Consider the following 19,664-nt stretch of genomic DNA (forward strand, 5'->3'; position numbering starts at 1 on the left):
TTCGTTCTTATCTGGACGGTGTGAACCGGTCTAGGCGTGGGGAAAAATATATAAATAAAAATGCTGGTTCCGGCCGTCTGATGACTACAACAAACTACAACATGACTTAGTGTTAAATCCGTAATAATGCGAACATACCAAACGATTATTATACCACAAGAAAAGAAACGATTAAACCAATTTGAACCCAATATTTTAACATGTTGGAGTTCTGGTATCCGGTTTGTTGGTTCTGGCCGCCTATAGACCGCCTGTTTCATATTTTAGCGTGTGTTTTTTTTTTGTTACTTTTAGACTCTCATACTATCCAAACCTCCACCAGCCGTCAGTCTGTCTGTCTGTCTGTCTGTCTGTCTGTCTGTCCTTCCTTCCTTCCGGGGCGGCATAGCTCAGGGGTAGAGAAACTGGTATTAGAGCACGAAGGGTATAAATCCCGAAGGGTTCCCAGTTTGAATCCGGGCTCCCCCTGAGTTAATGTCGAAGGGTCCTTGGGCAAGACTCTGAACCCCTAATTGCTCCCGGTGAGTAGGTTGGTGCCTTGCATGGCTTCCTCTGCCACCGGTGTATGAATGTGTGTGTGAATGGGTGAATGTAATGCACAATCTATGTAAAGCGCTTTGGATTGAAAGCGCTAAATTTACCATTTTCCGTCACGTCACTCGTCACACGTCACACTTTCCCCCTACTCATATCTCCGCCACGGTTGCCCCGATCCATGCCAAAATTTCCACACAAACTCCTTGCCTGCCAAACTACAACCTCCAAGGACCCCCGGAGCTCCAGGGACCCCCAGGTCCCTGGGGGACCCCCAGGTGTAAAAAATGACCAAATGTGCAAAAATGACCACCCCAACGGAGCTGCTCACGGGGAATTCCCGGGGACCACCGACTCCTGGTGCTCCAGAACGGATGCAAAAGTGGTGGCGCCCCCAGTGGAGGACCCCCTCCACTGCAGCTCACATAAAATGCCTTAACTCGGGCTAGGAGCGACCGGGAGAGCCGGGGCCGGTACCTATTCGTCCGCCTCGGCGGCGCGGAGACCCCACCCCTCATTTCTCACATGGCCCTCTTCTAGCGTCACCATGAGGCCGATTCTTGCAAAACACTTTTTTGGACACTGCTCCTACAATTTTTGCCCTAAAATCACGCAAATCGGTACACAGTATGTCTACACTCATGTCATCAACTTGGATCTGTCCCATATAGCGCCACCTTCAGGCCGTTTTTTTAAAACACTGCTCCTACAATCTTTGCCCTAAAATTACGCAAATCGCTACACAGTATGTCTACACTCTTCTCATCAACATGGATCTGTCCCATATAGCGCCACCTTCAGGCCGATTTTTTCCAACTCATTTTTGGACACTGCTCCTACAGATTTTGCCCTGAAATCACGCAAATCGGTACACAGTATGTCTACACTCATCTCATCAACATGGATCTGTCCCATTTAGCGCCACCTTCAGGCCGATTTTTTTAAACACATTTTTGGACACTGCTCCTACAGATTTTGCCCTAAAATAACACAAATCGCACAGTATCTCTACAGTCATGTAATCAAAACGCATCTAGCGCCACCATCAGGACGATTTTGGTAAAACAAACTTTTGGCCTATTTGTGGAGATAAGCGACCAACGGTCGCTTATCTCCCGATTAGGGAGTCTTACTGGTGTAAATTACCGCCCTACCGATCTGCTATTTTTGCAATGTTTTTTACTTGAAACTTTAAAAGTAACATAGCGACAATATAGATGCAAAAGAGTAAAAAATTACTTTTCTAACATAGGAATGGCATACACAATAACTCTTTTGCATCACTTAATGGTTATGTTTGATTATGAACTTTTAGAGGCACTGAGAGACATATAAAATCAAGAGAGAGTAACCTACCGAGCAGCTGCTTGGCTTGGAGATGCTTCCTCAAATCAGAGTGACCCAAGCACTTGCATTTTATGTTGTTGCTACTTCCTAATTTCACAACCACCTGGGTGGGGTTGCACCACCTCACACTAAGTTCAAACGTAGCCTAGTTGTAACGTAAATGGCTTCTAAGTCAAGACTTATGCTGCATTCACACTGAGAGAAGCCAAGCTAATGGTTGGCTTGGTTATTCAATGTAATCTCTTTGCAAACCAGCTTTTAAAATGTCCAAGCTTTTTTTCCAGCTTGGAAAATTTAAATTTTAAATTTTAAAAGCTGGTTTGCATAGAGATTACATTGAATTACCAAGCCAACCATTAGCTTGGCTTTTTTGTATGTGAATGAGGCATTACGCATTACTAAAATTTCAGCTGTTGCACCACTCTAACTTATCTCTAAGTAACTACTAAATATTTACACCAGCCTTTGGGCAGCACTAAGTCCTTACTAAGTAACCTATCTCTATGGGAGTAGAGCAACTACACTACTAATGTGGCAGACAACATCATATTGGCTATTTAATTAATTCAACAATGAAATGACCCATCTGTTTAAAACATACATTAAGCCCATATACATTTTGGCCTTTTGAAAATAGCCGATCTACAAGCTCACAATGTGTCTGCTATTAATATTTATATATTGAAGGATTGATACTTTTTTAATTCATTTGAGTACTTTTTCAACCACTGCATATAGCCGCGGCAGACATACAGCACACCAAATATGCGGGGCAAAATAATAATAATAATAATAGCTGAAATTTATATAGCGCTTTTCTAAATACTCAAAGTCGCTTTACAAGAGTGTTTGTGTGTGCGTGTGTGTGCGGCAGATAAAAACAACAACTTTATTAGGGGAAAAAAACCTAGGATAAGGTAAGAAGATACAATAAAACAATAAAACAAGAGTAGGTCCGAGGTCAGCTGGGAAGGGAGGGGGCGTCTCTGATGCATTTTGGGAGTTTGTTCCAGAGGGTGGGGGCGGCCACTGAGAAGGCCCTGTCACCCCAGGTTCGGCGGTTGGCGTTTGGAACCTCGAGGAGACCAGCCTCACTGGACCTTAGGGACCCGGTTGGGACGTATGGCTGGAGGAGGTCGGAGAGGTAGGGAGGGGCCAGGTTCTGGAGTGCTGTACTTACTACTTAGTAAAAGCTGCAGATCTACAAGCTCACAAAGCGTTTCAAGATCGCCTATTTTCACTCATTTTAAATAGAGCTCATATACTGTAGATCTACAAGCCTACAAAGTGGCATGGATCCGACGTGTAGTCTTGGAGGTCTGCTATGTTTTGCATGCGACCCAGTCTTACGACTAGTCATAAATCAGGCATGAGAGATGCAGGGATGCATGACGCTGCTGCGATGAACTACCAGTGGAATAAAGAGAGAAGGGACAAGTCAGTTGAACAGATCCACAATGGACATGAAACAAGTGACAGAGGGGGACTGCCCACATCCTTCTCAAAAGTGACGCAGCACTGTAAAAGTACAGAAAAATTTTGTTAGTCTTTGAAACAAGATTTGAGTAGAGAAACACATTCCATGACTGTCTTTACCCATTAAAACCTGGAATGACTTTAACCATTATTTTATGCTTTAGCTATTAAAAAATAACAGTGCCGCGCTGCGAGCTTGTAGATCAGCTATTTTCTTTTTTTTAAATCATGATTTTTTTTTTGCAAATCTTTGAATTATCTTTTTTAAAGTGAACATTTGTAACTCAAATATTTGCTTCTGAGGGGTCCCTCGTCCCTGATACATAATATTTCGAGGCGGGGGTCGGCGGGCCAATTGCATATAATTCTAGGGGTCCTTTACATGAAAACGTTTGAGAACCACTGACATAGAAACGTGTTTTAAAAATATTGGAAGACTTTCACACATTTTCACGATTTTCAAACATATCAGAGCAGCACTTGGTGACACGCTGAGTGACATCTGTGGTTAGAGAAGTGTAGCTAAATTCCCCACGAATTGTCAATAGTCAACGTTTACATGCTTGAGAGAGAGAATGTGTGTGACACATTTTCTTTTTGTGAAGAAAATGCGACCGGCTAACACCAAAAGTGTCAGCAGGTTTCCAACACAATGCAAGGTTTAAGACTGCTAATTCAAACAATGCATACTGTACGTTGGATATTTAGTTCAACTTAAAAAAGACTTCACCACACAAAAAGAATGCAATGATATTTATTACACGAAAATATGCTGCTGGGCGGTGTGGGGGCATACTGTATATCGAAACGCCGCCTTGGTTCCGTGTGCGGAGCGCTTGTTTTTGGTGGGACTTGATCCACGTGAGCCGAACGAGCTAAAGCAAGCGAGTCGCCATGTCGCGCGTTGTGAAGTTCGCTTGAGCCAACTCACCGCAGTTAGAAGTTGTAAACCAGGGGCCAGAATAGTGAATCTTAGTCCCCCCGACTTTCGGCACCTCCGCAAGGTTGCCCCGTCTTTGTATTCACTTTGTATGTAATCGCACTACAAGCTCACAACGTGTCGCTTCCGCAACACATTGTGAGCTTGTAGATCTGCTATTTTCTGCACACAGAAACAAGATGTGGGATATTGCAGTAAGGGGTGCAATATTTAAACATTGCACACCGCATGCACATCGGCTCAGAATTTGCCATGCGGCATGTGGCTGCGGCAGTGCGTTTTTTCCCGTTCTAAGTTTGATTTGTGCGTCTTGTTGCATTCTGTAAAAACTCATTGACTCCCTTTATGACTCCTTTTTGGATCCGCAGGGTGGATTCAACACAGCCTTGCACACCAAATCCAATGCGTTTTAATCATGCAGCAAACGGAAAAAACATAACAGTCCTGCGTGCAAAGCTCTTTAGTTTAAAAATCTGAATTATGAACAATGAACTAGTTCATTTTAAAAATGGTGAACTGAACTTTGAACTAAAGTGAACTTTCCCAAAACTTGTGTCAGGTGACCTGAACAGAAAGAACAATCAAGTTTCATGTAGAGTATGGTACACATTTCAGTTCCTTTTTTCTTTTCTCAGTTCACTTTTTTGCTGGAATTTTACAATTGCACAAAAGGCTCTGATATTACGTATGGCACATGAGTCAACGCACGCGTGTTCCCCTCCGCAGCGGGGAGTCAGTGCCCGGCCTCGACCGACCCGATGCGCGGATGCAGACAGACAGATACAGATATCTCCACGTATGGGCATAAATGGATACAGGCAAACAGATGGTGAAAACGGGTCCTATGACAACAGGTTTAATGGGACCGTTCGTCCCACCGGCCTCAAATTCGGCACACACGTTCCCCGACCCGATACGCGGTTTTCCGGAACCAGCACGAAAGGTTCTGAATCTCCCTATCCGGTGTCTGACATCAGGGTTTTCCTGAACCGGCACATACACATAAATAAAAGGGACACAGACAGACAGATACAGAAATCTCCATATATGGACATAAAATGAACGCAGACAGACAGATACAGATACATCCATATATGGGCATAAATGGACCCTTAGCAGTGACGTCACAGTGTTGATGTATTGGGTCCTTAAAAGGCAGATCACAGCCACATAGAGACATCTGTGTGCAACACAGTGTGCAATTGAGGTGGACAGGGAAGAAAGGAGAAGAGAAGAGAAGGAAAGAAAAACACACAAGCTAGTTACATTAAATCAGTCAGCTTGTTCTCCAAGGTTTTGTTTCTAGACACTGCCAACTAGTGCGGTGGAGTCCATCTTGTTTTCTGCCACTGTGACTTGTCATAGTTAAGTCCTGACTTGCATGGAAGATGTCAGGGCTGAAGGCAGAGCTGACGTTTTTGAAGTCTATTTTTGATCCGAACCACGAACGCTTCAGGATCGTCGACTGCAACCATGACGAGCTGAGCTGTCAGTTCAATGCGAGCGGAGAGAAACCGGTGACCATCCACTGTAACATCACAGAGTCCTACCCTTCCACGCCTCCGATATGGTTTGTGGAGTCTGATGACCCGAACCTGGCGCAGGTTCTGGAGCGTTTGGAAGACGTGAGAAGAGGAAACACGCTGCTTCTCCAGCAGCTGAAGAAGCTCATCTGTGACCTCTGTCAGCTATACAACCTTCCCCAGCACCCTGACGTGAAGATGTTGGACCAGCCTCTGCCAGAAGTCTCCGTAGGACAAGACCCAAAGCATGGGACCACTGATGAAGTCCCATCTGAGGAAGAGGAGGAGGAGGAGATGGAAGAGGACTTTGAAGAAGACCTGGAACTGTACGACTTTAATGAGCCAGCGGAAGGGAATACGTTGGAGGAGGACGGCGTTGAAAAGGAGAACCTGGCAATCCTGAAGAGGATCCGTAAGACCCAGACGCAGGACCACGCGAACGGCGTTGTGTCCGGCTCATTACAAGCTTCGGACCGGCTGATGAAGGAGCTCAGAGAAATTTACAGATCCAAGAGCTACAAGACGGGCAGCTATTCTGTGGAGCTTGTCAATGACAACCTTTATGAATGGAACGTAAAGCTGAGGTCAGTGGACCCAGACAGCCATCTACACAAGGACCTGCAAAAAGAAGGACTGGATTGCATTCTGCTAAATGTCTCGTTTAAAGATACCTTTCCCTTTGAGCCACCATTTGTGCGGGTGGTCTCACCAGTGATCACTGGCGGTTACGTTCTGGACGGAGGTGCCATCTGCATGGAGCTTCTCACAAAGCAGGGCTGGACCAGCGCCTATTCCATAGAGTCCGTCATCATGCAGATCAGTGCCACGTTCGTCAAAGGAGAAGCCCGAGTGCAGTTTGGAGCCAAAGGCAACCAGTACAATGCTGACCGTGCACAGCAGTCCTACAGGTATCTGGTTCAGACCCATGAACAGCATGGCTGGTACACGCCACCTCAAGCGGAGGGCTAAGACAAGGACATAACCAGCATCCATATGGTTCCTGCACTAGGGCCACAAGTTGTAGCATCAAAAGCTCTGTGTGTATGTGTATGTGTGTGGCCAGAGGTAATCTTGCAAACCGCTGGACCGATCATCCCCAGATTTGTTGCGGATGCTTCCAGTGTCTCACGGATGTCCCTCCATGCACTTACTTTCACATACATGTTTTATATTTAGAATATATTTCACTTTAATTTCCTCATGGAAGTCGATTGGAGCTTGGATCAGACTGGATCCCTTTACTGAAATCATGAGAATGGCCAACATGAAGCCTGAGATTCACAATGCCATTATTAGGCTGCTTTTTGTTTTCTTGCGGCAATTTATTTTTTGTAAAAAAAGATTCGCCTTCCTCTGTTCTTTCTGGAGTCAGCGGTGGACACACACACACACACACACACACACACACACACACACACACACTCACACACACACACACACACACACACACACATACACACACACACACACACACACACACACACACACACACTGCTCTCACAAAATTGCACCAGAAAACATCCACTGAACTCAATGGACTTGTAATCAAATGAAAACAGATTTACTTAAAGCTATACTGTGTAAGATGCTCAACTAGTGGTCAGTAGCCCTATAGCAAACCGCGGTCGCGTTCGCGTCTTTCGCCCGTTTTTCGCACCCCCGCGTCTGCCTCCACAACGCCGAGAGCTATCTTTAGAGGGGTCCCTGGTTCCTGTGCGTTCAGGCATTCCGGAGAAACGGACTACTTCACCCTGCCTGGTAGGCGAGATTACCTTTTGAGTAAAGAGACACACGGGCGACTACAAATATGGCGACCCCACTTCAAGATGCGCTGTGATTGGCCGGTAGTGTACCATGTGTGCATGATCGGCGATGTGATTGGGCAACGTATACACAACGTATACAGAAGATGCAGATTACGTCATTTTGGCGCGAAATCCGGTCCACGGCCAGGATCATAGAAAACATATAAAGATAAGGCTTCAGAAGCTGAAAATAACGGAGTGGGTGTTCTAAAACTTTAGCGATTTAACAGTTAGGACAATTTTAAGATTTGTTTTATAAAAAAAGTTACATGGTACAACTTTAATAAAAGTGGCATAAAAGTTTACAAAAAAAAAAGTTAAATAAAGCAGGTTTACTTTAGGTGAAAAAAAGAAAGATGCAATTCTGGGAAATTGCTAGTGTGTTTCCCGGTTTTAGAATTTCCCCATTCAAGTCAATACTTGAGTAACATTTAGCTTATGAGGAAGCAGCAAAAACTGCTTTTAAACAATGGGGAAGCTGCATAAAGGTGACGTCACAAGAATGCTGGTTCCTCATTGGCTAAATGCTACTTTATAAACTCGGCCCGAGAACATTAGTGTGTCGGCCTTCAGGCAACCACACTAACTAGACTGCACTCTGTTGAGGTGGCCATACATGGCCTACGAGTGCACCAGCAGAGCGCGCAAGTACTACTTTCGGTGCTCTTCGGTGCTGTCTGTACAGTACCTGGGTGGACAAGTTGGCACTCTGTTGAGGTGTTATTTATATCAGGTCGTACTTGTTGGTGGTGACGTCAGCAAGAACGATGCTCCCTCATTGTCTAAAGGCCCTGCCTTTGTACTATCGGCACCAAAAGTACTACTTGCGCGCTCTGCTGGTGCAAGTAATGAAAATAGGTTTACTTTAGGTGACATAGAAGTTCTCCGACAACTTTAGACCTAGAACAATAGTCTGGTTGCCTAGAGCAACCACACTAAATAGGGACTGAAAGTATCGTTGGTTGGACTCTCTACTCAAAAATGTTTTGTAGGTTAAGGGATTTCATTTAATTCAAATAATAACAAAAATGTAATCTCGAAATAGTGAAACACATTCCATAAACATCCGGTTCAGGGCTTTGTCACTATTCGGCTCCTGTCACTATTCGGCTCCTCTTACTGGCCTGATGAAGTGAACAGAGGTGACGCAACTCTCCTTATATGGCTCTGGCTTGTGCATGTCATAGAGATGACATCATGGTATGGATGATTTTGGTACTTTAAGTCAGATCACACAAAAGACCCCTATAAATTGAGCTGTTAACTACAGCAGCAGTGAGTGTGCTATGGCCCTGCCGCACCATGTTCATCGCTCAACCAAGCCAACTCCTTGGATGCCCCCACCGTCAACAGCAGGTGACACCCTCTTCGAACACACCAGCTTCACAGCACCACCAATGAACAGTCAGGCATTCTACACCCCTGGGTACATCCCTGAGCCTATGGGTGCCCCTCAGGATCGAGGCGCAGGGATCGACCACATGCTTGCTGACCCAGTGTCCAATGTCGGAGTGATGTACGCCTCGTCGCTGGCCAACCAGGGAAAGGATATGGTGAACAAAGAGATCGGAAGATTCATGGCTGTGAACAGGCTGAAGAATTTCTTTGACGTCGACACCAAATATGTCATGAAGAAACTCCTGCTGCTCCTGTTCCCGTACGTTCACCAGGAGTGGGAAGTGGGTTACCGAGACCCCCCGCTAACACCAAGGAACGACGTGAATGCTCCCGATCTATACATACCCACCATGGCCTTCATCACCTACATTCTACTGGCTGGGGTGTCTCTGGGCCTTCAGAACAGGTTCAGTCCAGAGGTTCTGGGTCTGTGTGCCAGCACTGCTCTGGTGTGGCTCATCATCGAGGTGTCGGTCATGCTGTTGAGTCTGTACCTGCTCACTGTGCTCAGCGACCTCTCCACCTTTGACCTCATCGCCTACAGCGGATACAAATATGTCGGTATGATCCTCGCCGTGCTGGGCGGCTTGCTCTTCGGCGGAGCCGGCTACTACCTGGCTCTGTTGTGGTCGTCCGTTGCGCTTATGGTCTTCATTGTTCATTCTTTGAAGATGAAGATTCTCTGCTCCATCTCTTCTGACTCCGCCGGGCGAGCGAGTTCCAAACTTCGATTCCGCCATTATATCATCATGGGCACCGCTTTATTTCAGCCACTTATCATCTACTGGCTAACCTCTCACCTGGTCAGGTGACCGGGAATATTTGGTGGCAGATCCATTGGTATTGAACAAAATCTGTGCTGATGATGCTCACCTACAGTACATGCCTTTCCGTGACCTAGTCAGTCAACTCACACAGCGAAGGATGCCCTGCCATTTGTGTTGGAAGAGTTAAAGATGTTCACTGATTTATACCAGCACAGTATAACATAATGAAACATCATTAATTACCGAAATATCAAGCGTTAATAAACATGGCAGTTTCTGTTTTTAACATTATGTCATTTTTTAAAGAAGAGAAAAGTGTGAATAGAGGGGAGGATCATTTAAAATCTGGCCATGTAGTGCGAGCGCAGATGGTCAGAGGGCCAGCATGTGCATTGATTATATATATATATATATATATATATATGTATAAACCAATACACTACTTTATGTATTAATAATCAGTATATTACTCAGTCCAAGTGCAGGTGGCTCACAACAAGGCTAATTTGTTTGTCTTTTAATCTTTAATGTATTTTAACTTATTTATTTTTGTTTTCATCTGAGTAATATTTATTTCCTTTACATGTAGGCCAACCTACATGTAAAGGAAGGCGTGCACACGCTGCTGTTGCTCGTACAACTGCACACTACACTGATTAAATAAGGGGAAGGCATTTGGAATGACACAAACATAAAATCATAGAACTCATATGAAAAATGTATTTGGCCTAAGCTTTTTCTTTGCAGGTCAAAGGGGTGGGATATATTTCTTATTGCTGATTTGCTTAATTGTAAATAATTTACATAAAGAAAGAAGATAAATAACTTTATTTTCTATTGAATAACAACGTGGAATGCATAGAATATACAAGCAGTACAATCACAACAAATTCATAAAACAAGATTGGACACACTGAGCTGCAGTGCCTGCAGAGAGAGACACAAACACACGCACAAATAGAGACAGTGTCAGTCATGAAAATATTGGGTGGCAGTATATTTACAGACATGATTTATTGGAGGTTGCGTAGCTGCAGCACAGGGCCTAACCCTGACTCTAGGGCCTTTTCGATGCCAGCAGTGAAATGGCAGCTGCACACACACTCCGGTATCTTAGTACATCTACATTGATTCCGGATGGAGACCCAAAAGCATTTGGGTCCCCAAACTAAATCAATGGGGGTAAATTTACTATATATTTTTGAAGCGGTGAAAGCCGCTTCCAAGGAGTGGCTTTGTGTGTCCCGTTCATGTCCATATATGGTCATTTCAGTCCAGAATGAAAAGGTTTTATCTGGAGTGGCTTTGTGTGTCCTGTTCATGTCCATATATGGTCATTTCAGTCCAGAATGAACAGGTTTTATCTGTCCCGTACATCCCAAATATGTGTGTAACGTCTGTCCCTGGCTGATGATTGGATGATTAACACATCGGGTGCCCAGAATTAATCGACGTTTAATTTGCTGGTGCCCATGGCAACCCGCCATTTTACCTACCTTCGAAGTACTGGCGAGAAAAGTAATCTGAGTAAATGTAATCCAAGTATGTCCTGTTTATTATTACCCGTTTTGAGAAAAAAAAGAAAAAAGGAAGAGAATCCGGAGAAAACAGCATTTTTGTGCAGCCGCTAAACAGGAAGTCAACGAGACAGACAGCACGTCCGGGTGACGTAATTTCGCGCTGCATGTTGGGAAATGGAGTTTGTTTCATCACCGCGGTAGCCAAGTGCAGTAGCTACAGTACAGTATAGTTTACTGTACAACGCGTCGAGCGCGTCGTGGGCACACGTAAACATCAAAGAGATTGGCGCGTGGGCACCACGTGGGCGTCCGATGTGTTAAACATGTCCAATGAGACCAGAAATGAAGATTGGTCAAGCTTCACATGACAATTCGGCCCTCCAGATAAAATCATTCATTCATTCAGAATTGGAAGAATGTATAGATCACAGAGTTCATAGCTCTAGAACACATAGAATAATTTTTTGTCTTACGAATGCGACACATATCAAAAGATTATTGTTGAACTCACGTCTTCATGCATGGCGAGAGTGATCAATAGAAGAAAAAATCAAACCTCGGTTCGAAGTGAAGCGGTGAATCTTAGTATAGAATTGTCTGGATAGCCGGTATGACAGCCGGTATAATAGGTTTTAAAAAAATATATAAAAAGTCCTGCTTGCTGGTCTGTAATAATAAATTATGGATCTCTAAATCCATAGAGAAAATAAGACAAAGAGCCAAAGGACGTATATCTTAGATTGCTGTATTGAGGAGAGACAGACAAAGAGACAAACAGTTCTAAATCTCTGCCCACCCTAACGGCAGGACAGAGGATTCTCTCTCCCAAAATGGAAGTTACATTCAGTATATAAAGACATACAGTTATGACAGTAAGAAGTCGTGGAACTTATTCATTTGTTCCCTAAATCATAACAAGGAAGTAGTAGGAACTCATTGATTCGTTCCTATATCATAACAAGGAAATAACAGGAAGAAAGTGCCACGTAGTGCTGGTTATTTTCCACCACTCGTGACTTATACAGTATATCATGATTTCATAGTCTAAAGTTATTATGACCTGCAATCTTTAGCCTGACCCTACAGTATCCGACCAAAATGTGGTCTCATACTGTACGTTCAGTTCATATATATATCTTATATGGTCATATGAGACTCAAACACAAACATAGAATTATGTATAATAATTCATATCTAACAATCTATCCTTTTCATTTTTGTATGAGGTTCATATGACCTCCATATTAAACATTTTATCAGGGTAATAATAATAATAATATTATGAAGACTTTAATAATATTTATAAATTCAAATTTCGAAAAGGACTGTAATATATTTTTTTTTTAAAAGGGAACTGGAATAAATCCTTAAAGTTTAAAGAAATGTGACACATCATTCATCGTTTCTTACAGATGAATGAAGACAGAATTAAAATTGAATAAACAGATAAAAATAAAGAATAAAGAATGAAAAATGAAAAAAGAAAATATGAGTTGATCGGATGACCATTGATCGGATGACGATGATGACGATGATGATGATGAGGGTGATGATGATGACGTGGTGATGTTGACGTTGACGTTGGGGCATTGTAGAGACGTGAGGGAGGAGGACGCAGGATGCAGTTGATGTGGGGTCGTTCTTCTGGGTCTCAGTCGTGGTTGTCTTCAGTTGACCCGATTCCTCCTTCCCCACACTGCCTTCCTCTCTCCGTCACCGTCAGCCCATGTAACAGAAACATTTCAAATTAAGTTTCAAATAAATCTTAAATCGATGAAAAAACAAATTAAATACATTAAAATCAAATTAAAATTAAAATCAAATCAAAATTTAAATATATTAAACAATTAAAATATATTAAACACTCCCCTTCTTGTTACAACTTATAGTTGTGACATAAAAGTTAAATCAAATAATTTAAATTGTTTAAATCAATGAAAAAGGCTTTAATTCATGCACTCAGTACAGTACATTAGCAGGGGAGAGGAACAGTTGAAACTGTCAGTGATAAGTAATACGCCCTAGGTGCGAGAAAGGGACCTTGTGTCCTTCCCAGCGATGGGGTCTAATTTGGTTGTTATGGTAACCAGGGACGTGACGTTCCCAACCGAGCTTTATGGGTAATGAAGTCTTAACAGTAAAAGAACAGGGCAATTAAACAAAATACCATAGACAGTAAACAATCAGAACGTTTACGAAAAATAGGAGAAAGGAAAGTCTAAACAAGACATGTTCCCAAAACAATTCTCTCACACACAGACCATCTGACCTTGAAGGCTGCAGATGTCTCCCAGCCACACAGGCACACATACGCACACACCTCGACAGGCATGAATCACAGTCAACACGCACGCTCACGCACGCACTCACACAAGAGTGATGGAGAGGGAGTGGAACAGATAAGGGGTTAAAGCGACATTTACGCACACACAGGCGCATGCCCGCACTCACACATACATTATTGGGACGGCACACACGCGTTGACGAAGAGAGAGGGGGGGTGGAGCTCACACATTCCACCTCTAACTCACACGCACATGCATGCACGCACGCACATACAGTACGGTAAATTCATTCTCACAGAATCCATTCATCACATAAATGAAATTATTGTATAATACACAGCCAGAAGCCTCTAGCAGTTTTTAAATCTTAACGTTACAACAGTTTAAATTAATTTAGGCATCAATAATTTGAGTTAGTTATTCTTAATCTTAAATCTTAACTTTAATTTCTCAGAGACATTTTAAAATGTCTTAAAAGTACTTAATATTACAGAAAACAGAACTGGTCAGTAACATAGTCAAAGATAAAATATTTGTTTCTCAATTTCCAATGGCTGGGCCAAGCCATGAAAGTGAGAGACCTAAATAAACACAGTATTATCGGTACATAAACAGATAACTGACAAATACTGACCATTTCATATGGTCCAGTCATAACAAGCTATATAACCACAAACTGACATATGAGCTGACCATCCCTATGGTCCAGACATAACAAGCTATAACCACAAACTGACATATGAGCACGGTTTTAATCAGGCTGCCTAAAAAGCTCGCCCTAGGTTATAAGCATGGTTTTAATCAGGCTGCCTAAAAAGCCCGCCCTAGGTTATAAGCCAAACATATAATGACCCTTCATAGGGTCCAGACAAACTGACGACAAAAACAACTGTACCGTAAAAAGTTAAAGTCTGAAAATCAGTATTGTCTCTGCACTCCTCATCACAATGAGAGAGCGAGAGCACGAACCAGAGATAGTTAAAAATAGATTAAAGGTGTTGTACATACACCCTGAAACAAAGATGAAACAAAGAGTTTTACGACCATCTGTATCTAGTAGATAAGGATTAATTTACGACGCGTGTCAAACCAAAACATTATTAGGAGCTATCGGACTCCTCCAACGGAGAGAGAACATAATTCACAAATCATATCAATTATCATAACATTAACATCGTTAATTCAAAATTCAAAGACACGACACGTTACGGGGACTTAGTAAATATGTACTTATCTTAATCACTTAGGAATTTGCCGATGCGCAGAAATCCAGGAGGCGCAGCCGGGCGGTGGTGCATCGGTGGAAAATCCAGCCTTTCGTCACGGTCCGGTGCTGCTCCTGGATGTCTACGCGGTTCCACATTAATCCAAAACTCATAACACTGTTGTCTAAATAAATTCCTTTGTCTGATAATACAGCAATGTAGAGAATTTTCCTGGCAGCTGTTCTTTTAAAGCGTGTCGGGAGCGTTTTGGCCAGCCCTGGTGAGAGAAGGACCGTACCGGTCCTCAAGTCCCCCCCTGGCTGGTCAAACGCACCGCAGCTTGACCACTCGAGAAGGACCAATTAATAATAAATTATGGATCTCTAAATCCATAGAGAAAATAAGACAAAGAGCCAAAGGACGTATATCTTAGATTGCTGTATTGAGGAGAGACAGACAAAGAGACAAACAGTTCTAAATCTCTGCCCACCCTAACGGCAGGACAGAGGATTCTCTCTCCCAAAATGGAAGTTACATTCAGTATATAAAGACATACAGTTATGACAGTAAGAAGTCGTGGAACTTATTCATTTGTTCCCTAAATCATAACAAGGAAGTAGTAGGAACTCATTGATTCGTTCCTATATCATAACAAGGAAATAACAGGAAGAAAGTGCCACGTAGTGCTGGTTATTTTCCACCACTCGTGACTTATACAGTATATCATGATTTCATAGTCTAAAGTTATTATGACCTGCAATCTTTAGCCTGACCCTACAGTATCCGACCAAAATGTGGTCTCATACTGTACGTTCAGTTCATATATATATCTTATATGGTCATATGAGACTCAAACACAAACATAGAATTATGTATAATAATTCATATCTAACAGTCTGTTTGTCAACTGCATCCCTCTATAATTATTTCAGTTTCTGTTATCTTTGTGGCCTACTAAATTTTTCAACTTCTGATAGATTTTCAATGTATTTACTCTTGTCTGCCTTAATGCTCCTTTTTGAAGCGGTGGAAACCGCTTCCAATGAATGGCTTTGTGTGTATCACGCCCATATATGGTCATTTCAGTCCAGAATGAACAGGCTTTTTCAAAAACAGAATGTCCGTTTAATTACCATATATGGTGATCTCAGTCCAGAATGAACAGGGTTTTTCAAAAACACAATGTATGTCACCTCATGTCGATATATGGTCACTCCAGGCCAGAATGAACAGGTTTTTCCTGCCCCGTACGTGCAAAATATCAGTCCAGAATGAATAGGCTTTTTCAAAAAGCAAAATGTGTGTCCCATGTCCATATATGGTCATTTCAGTTCAGAATCAATAGGCTTTATCTGTCCTGTACGTCCAGAATATGTGTGCGGTGTCCCTCCCGGTCAGATGAATGGATATTTTTTTAAAACCTATTATACCGGCTGTCATACCGGCTCTCCAGACAATTCTATACTAAGATTCACCACTTCACTTCGAACCGAGGTTTGATTTTTACCATTCTGTTAGCATCTGTATATTCTTATTGTGCCTTTGCTTTTGCTCTTATGCAGCTATTTGTCATTGCTGCAATAGGTGAGACCTATTGCATGTACAAGACAGATAAAACCTGAAGGCCAAATTATCATGTGAAGCTTGACCAATCCTCAAAGTATCCATTCATCTGACCGGGAGGGACACCGCACACATATTCTGGACGTACAGGACAGATAAAGCCTATTCATTCTGAACTGAAATGACCATATATGGACATGGGACACACATTTTGCTTTTTGAAAAAGCCTATTCATTCTGGACTGATATTTTGCACGTACGGGACAGGAAAAACCTGTTCATTCTGGCCTGGAGTGACCATATATGGACATGAGGTGACATACATTGTGTTTTTGAAAAACCCTGTTCATTCTGGACTGAGATCACCATATATGGTAATTAAACGGACATTCTGTTTTTGAAAAAGCCTGTTCATTCTGGACTAAAATGACCATATATGGGCGTGATACACACAAAGCCACTCATAGGAAGCGGTTTTCACCGCTTCAAAAAATCATTTTGGTGGTGAACTACTCCTTTAAATAATTACAATACCTTCTGGAAAAGTGTTTCAGGAGTTGCAGTTTCAGTAGAACTAGAGGTAGAGACATGGTATAATGAACAAATGTATTGTCACATTGCTCTCTTCAGAAAACACTACAGAATGAATTGTTTTTACATAAAAAAAACCCGCCAAGTTAAAGGTTAACAGACAGACATTTTCTTATAAACTAGCATGGAAACCAGATGAATGTGACAGCTAAAAAGAAGAATAGCCCACGGTTTGAATTACATTTCGTCCACCCCAACTCTACACACGTGCATCTCCTTGTATGGGCAGTTCTGTCCGTGCTCTGTGCACATTTTCGCGGTCAAAACGAATTGGCTCAAAGATATTTTGTAAAAGTAGTCAAGTGGATCTTGACTTCAGACAACCTCCAAGTTATTTTTTATGTTTTTATAACTTAAAGACGGGGTGCCATGATTTTTCCCCCTCTAAAACAGCTATTATGATTATACTAGGAGAAAGATTTTTTCCCAAAAAGTTTACAGAAAAAGTTAAAATTAGGTTTTTATGTGGCCACACCCACCAGTTCATTAAGTATGCCTGGTTGTCATGGTGGATGGTGACCCAGCTGAAGTTAGCCACACCCACAGTGTTGGGTGAATGGTAAAAGGGGAGGGGTTGATTCTATGAATTGTATCTGTGTTTTTGGACCGGTACTTTTGACCCACAAGTTGGCAGCCTCCAGGAAAAAATCCCACATACAAAGTGAATACATAATTGCTCATAGCAACCACACCAGAGGGTCTAATGAAATACTGTCAACCTCCTAGACACGTGAAAAACTTAAAAAGTACAAAACTATGGCACCGCCTCTTTAAAATGTATACTGGAAGACAATGGAGGTTAATGGGTTTAAACATTGCCCAAATATGGAGATGGCGCGCATCACATTAACAACGTCATAGAGCTTACGTCATAGTAGACAGCGTTACAGACCGGCCTCACTTTCTTGCGGAACGTTGTTCTTTGCTCTGGCCTCGTCTGCGTTGTGCCTCTTGATGAGCTCCTCCACCTCCGTCTGCTTCAGCACCTTAATCCTCGTCCTCCCGTCCTCCCGTGTCAGGGTGGCCATCTCCACTTTGTCCGCCGAGAGCTTGCTGGCGTCCATGGTCCTGTTGAGGACCCTGACGGCCAGGGCCAACGCTGCGTCCAGCGCCATCTCCCCTTCCTTGAAGTCCTGCTTCAGCATGGACACTGCGGCGGCGCTGTTGTTGCCGATGCAGGTGGCCTTCCAGCCTCCGTAGTTGCCACTGGGGTCACTCTGGTACAGCTGGAACCCGTAGTGTTTGTCCCAGCCCATGTAGAGCAGGGACACGCCAAACGGCCTCTTACCCCCAAACTGAGTGTAGATCTGTTTGATGTCGCACAGGTGTGAGACCAGCTGCTCACAGGGAATGGGCTCCCCGTACTGCAGCGTGTATCTCTGTGCGATCAATCGCAGCTCGTTCGTGAGAACGTTGGCGTCCGATGTAATTCCGGCAACGCTGCAAGCCATGTCCTCGTTGAGCTTGTAAATCTTCTCGGAGAAGAAAACGTCGTCGAGCAGTTTGTGGACATTGCGTTTCTCTGCAGCTAACACAACGCCGTCATTTGCCAGAATCCCCAGACATGTTCCGGCGTGACCTATTGCTTCCATGGCATATTCCACCTGGTATAAGCGTCCTTCAGGGGAGAAGATGGTTGTTCTGGAATCATATCTGCGAGACATTTTCACTTTAGTGTTGACTCAAAACTTGGAGAGGTTTGATGCTGATTAGAACTTCAACTAGATTATGTATTGATTTCACACTAGGCTGTGAAACTCCACTACCTTCAAGTTGTGGCATACAGTCTAACATTTTATAGGTTGAGTATTGATGTCATCATCATATTTATACATCATCTATGCCCAAATTTGGACAATCCAAATCCCATGACTTCCATCATATCCTAAAGCACTAGTGTCTATTTCAAGACTCTGGGCTCTATTTTGATTGTCTTAAGGACCAGCTCTTATGCCTTAACTTAAAGGCCTGTCCATACTGTCTCTGACCACCGAACTTTTCGTCAGAAAGGTCCGGTTCAATTACAAAATGACGCCACTCGCATCTTCTGAAAAGCATGATAGAACCGTGTCAATTATAATTGTCTCCCAGTTCTACAGTATCTTTCTCTGTGGTTTTCCAAGGTTCCACTAGTTCCACTGTTGTGTTGCCGTGTCCTCCCCTCAGTGGCTCTCAAACCTTTCCATGCTCCCAAAATGATACTGTTTGTATTTGGCCCAACTGAAAATGTTTGTACCAGGCAGTGTTAATTTTTCTGGTTTAGTCTTAGTCTTAGTCTTAGTCTTTTGAATAACACACCATTTAGACTTTCTTAGACTAGTCTTCTGAAATTGTTTAGTCTTAGTCTTATAGTCTTAGTCAACAATTAACACTGGTGCCAGGTATCCCCAGAAGAGAACATTCAGGTGTAATTACCAGGTAATTACCGTACTGTAAAAGGAAGGGTTACCAGTATGCCTGGGTATGCTGTGTTCAAGGCAATGTGTTGAGTGGTTTATGTGTTTTAGAGAGAGTTACAGCTAAGTGTGTGTTATTGTTCATATCAGTAAGTGTGGGTGGGGGAAGTCTGATGATCTTTGAAGCAATACAGGTAATACTGTAAAGTTTGTTTCTGTTGGGCATGGATAGTATAGTGATTTCTTTTTTCTTTTTTTGTCTGAACAAATACAACAGAACAGGTTGAATAATGCTTTTGTTGTACAGTAATTGC

General features: G+C 42.9%; 3 protein-coding genes across 3 annotated transcripts; 2 read left to right on the forward strand and 1 right to left on the reverse strand.

Moving 5' to 3' along the window:
• Positions 1–5,685: 5,685 nt before the first annotated feature.
• LOC308290148 (ubiquitin-conjugating enzyme E2 Q2-like) lies at positions 5,686–6,789 on the forward strand (the record flags this gene model as incomplete). The annotated part of the gene is made up of 1 exon (XM_080731923.1): positions 5,686–6,789. One exon carries the CDS (start codon positions 5,686–5,688, stop codon positions 6,787–6,789), a length of 1,104 nt encoding a protein of 367 aa, XP_080588049.1.
• Positions 6,790–8,911: 2,122 nt separating this feature from the next.
• On the forward strand, positions 8,912–9,835 carry LOC308290149 (protein YIF1A-like; the record flags this gene model as incomplete). Its single annotated transcript, XM_080731924.1, has 1 exon — positions 8,912–9,835. One exon carries the CDS (start codon positions 8,912–8,914, stop codon positions 9,833–9,835), a length of 924 nt encoding a protein of 307 aa, XP_080588050.1.
• An 8,003-nt stretch (positions 9,836–17,838) lies between these two features.
• Positions 17,839–18,618, reverse strand: LOC308290150 (proteasome subunit alpha type-4-like; the record flags this gene model as incomplete). The annotated part of the gene is made up of 1 exon (XM_080731925.1): positions 17,839–18,618. The coding sequence occupies one exon, from the start codon at positions 18,616–18,618 to the stop codon at positions 17,839–17,841; it is 780 nt and encodes a 259-aa protein (XP_080588051.1).
• Between the last annotated feature and the right edge of the window lie 1,046 nt (positions 18,619–19,664).

Source organism: Nannobrachium achirus (genome assembly GCF_963921795.1).
Source record: "Nannobrachium achirus genome assembly, chromosome: 8".
In the NCBI taxonomy this organism is placed as follows: Eukaryota; Metazoa; Chordata; class Actinopteri; order Myctophiformes; family Myctophidae; genus Nannobrachium; species Nannobrachium achirus.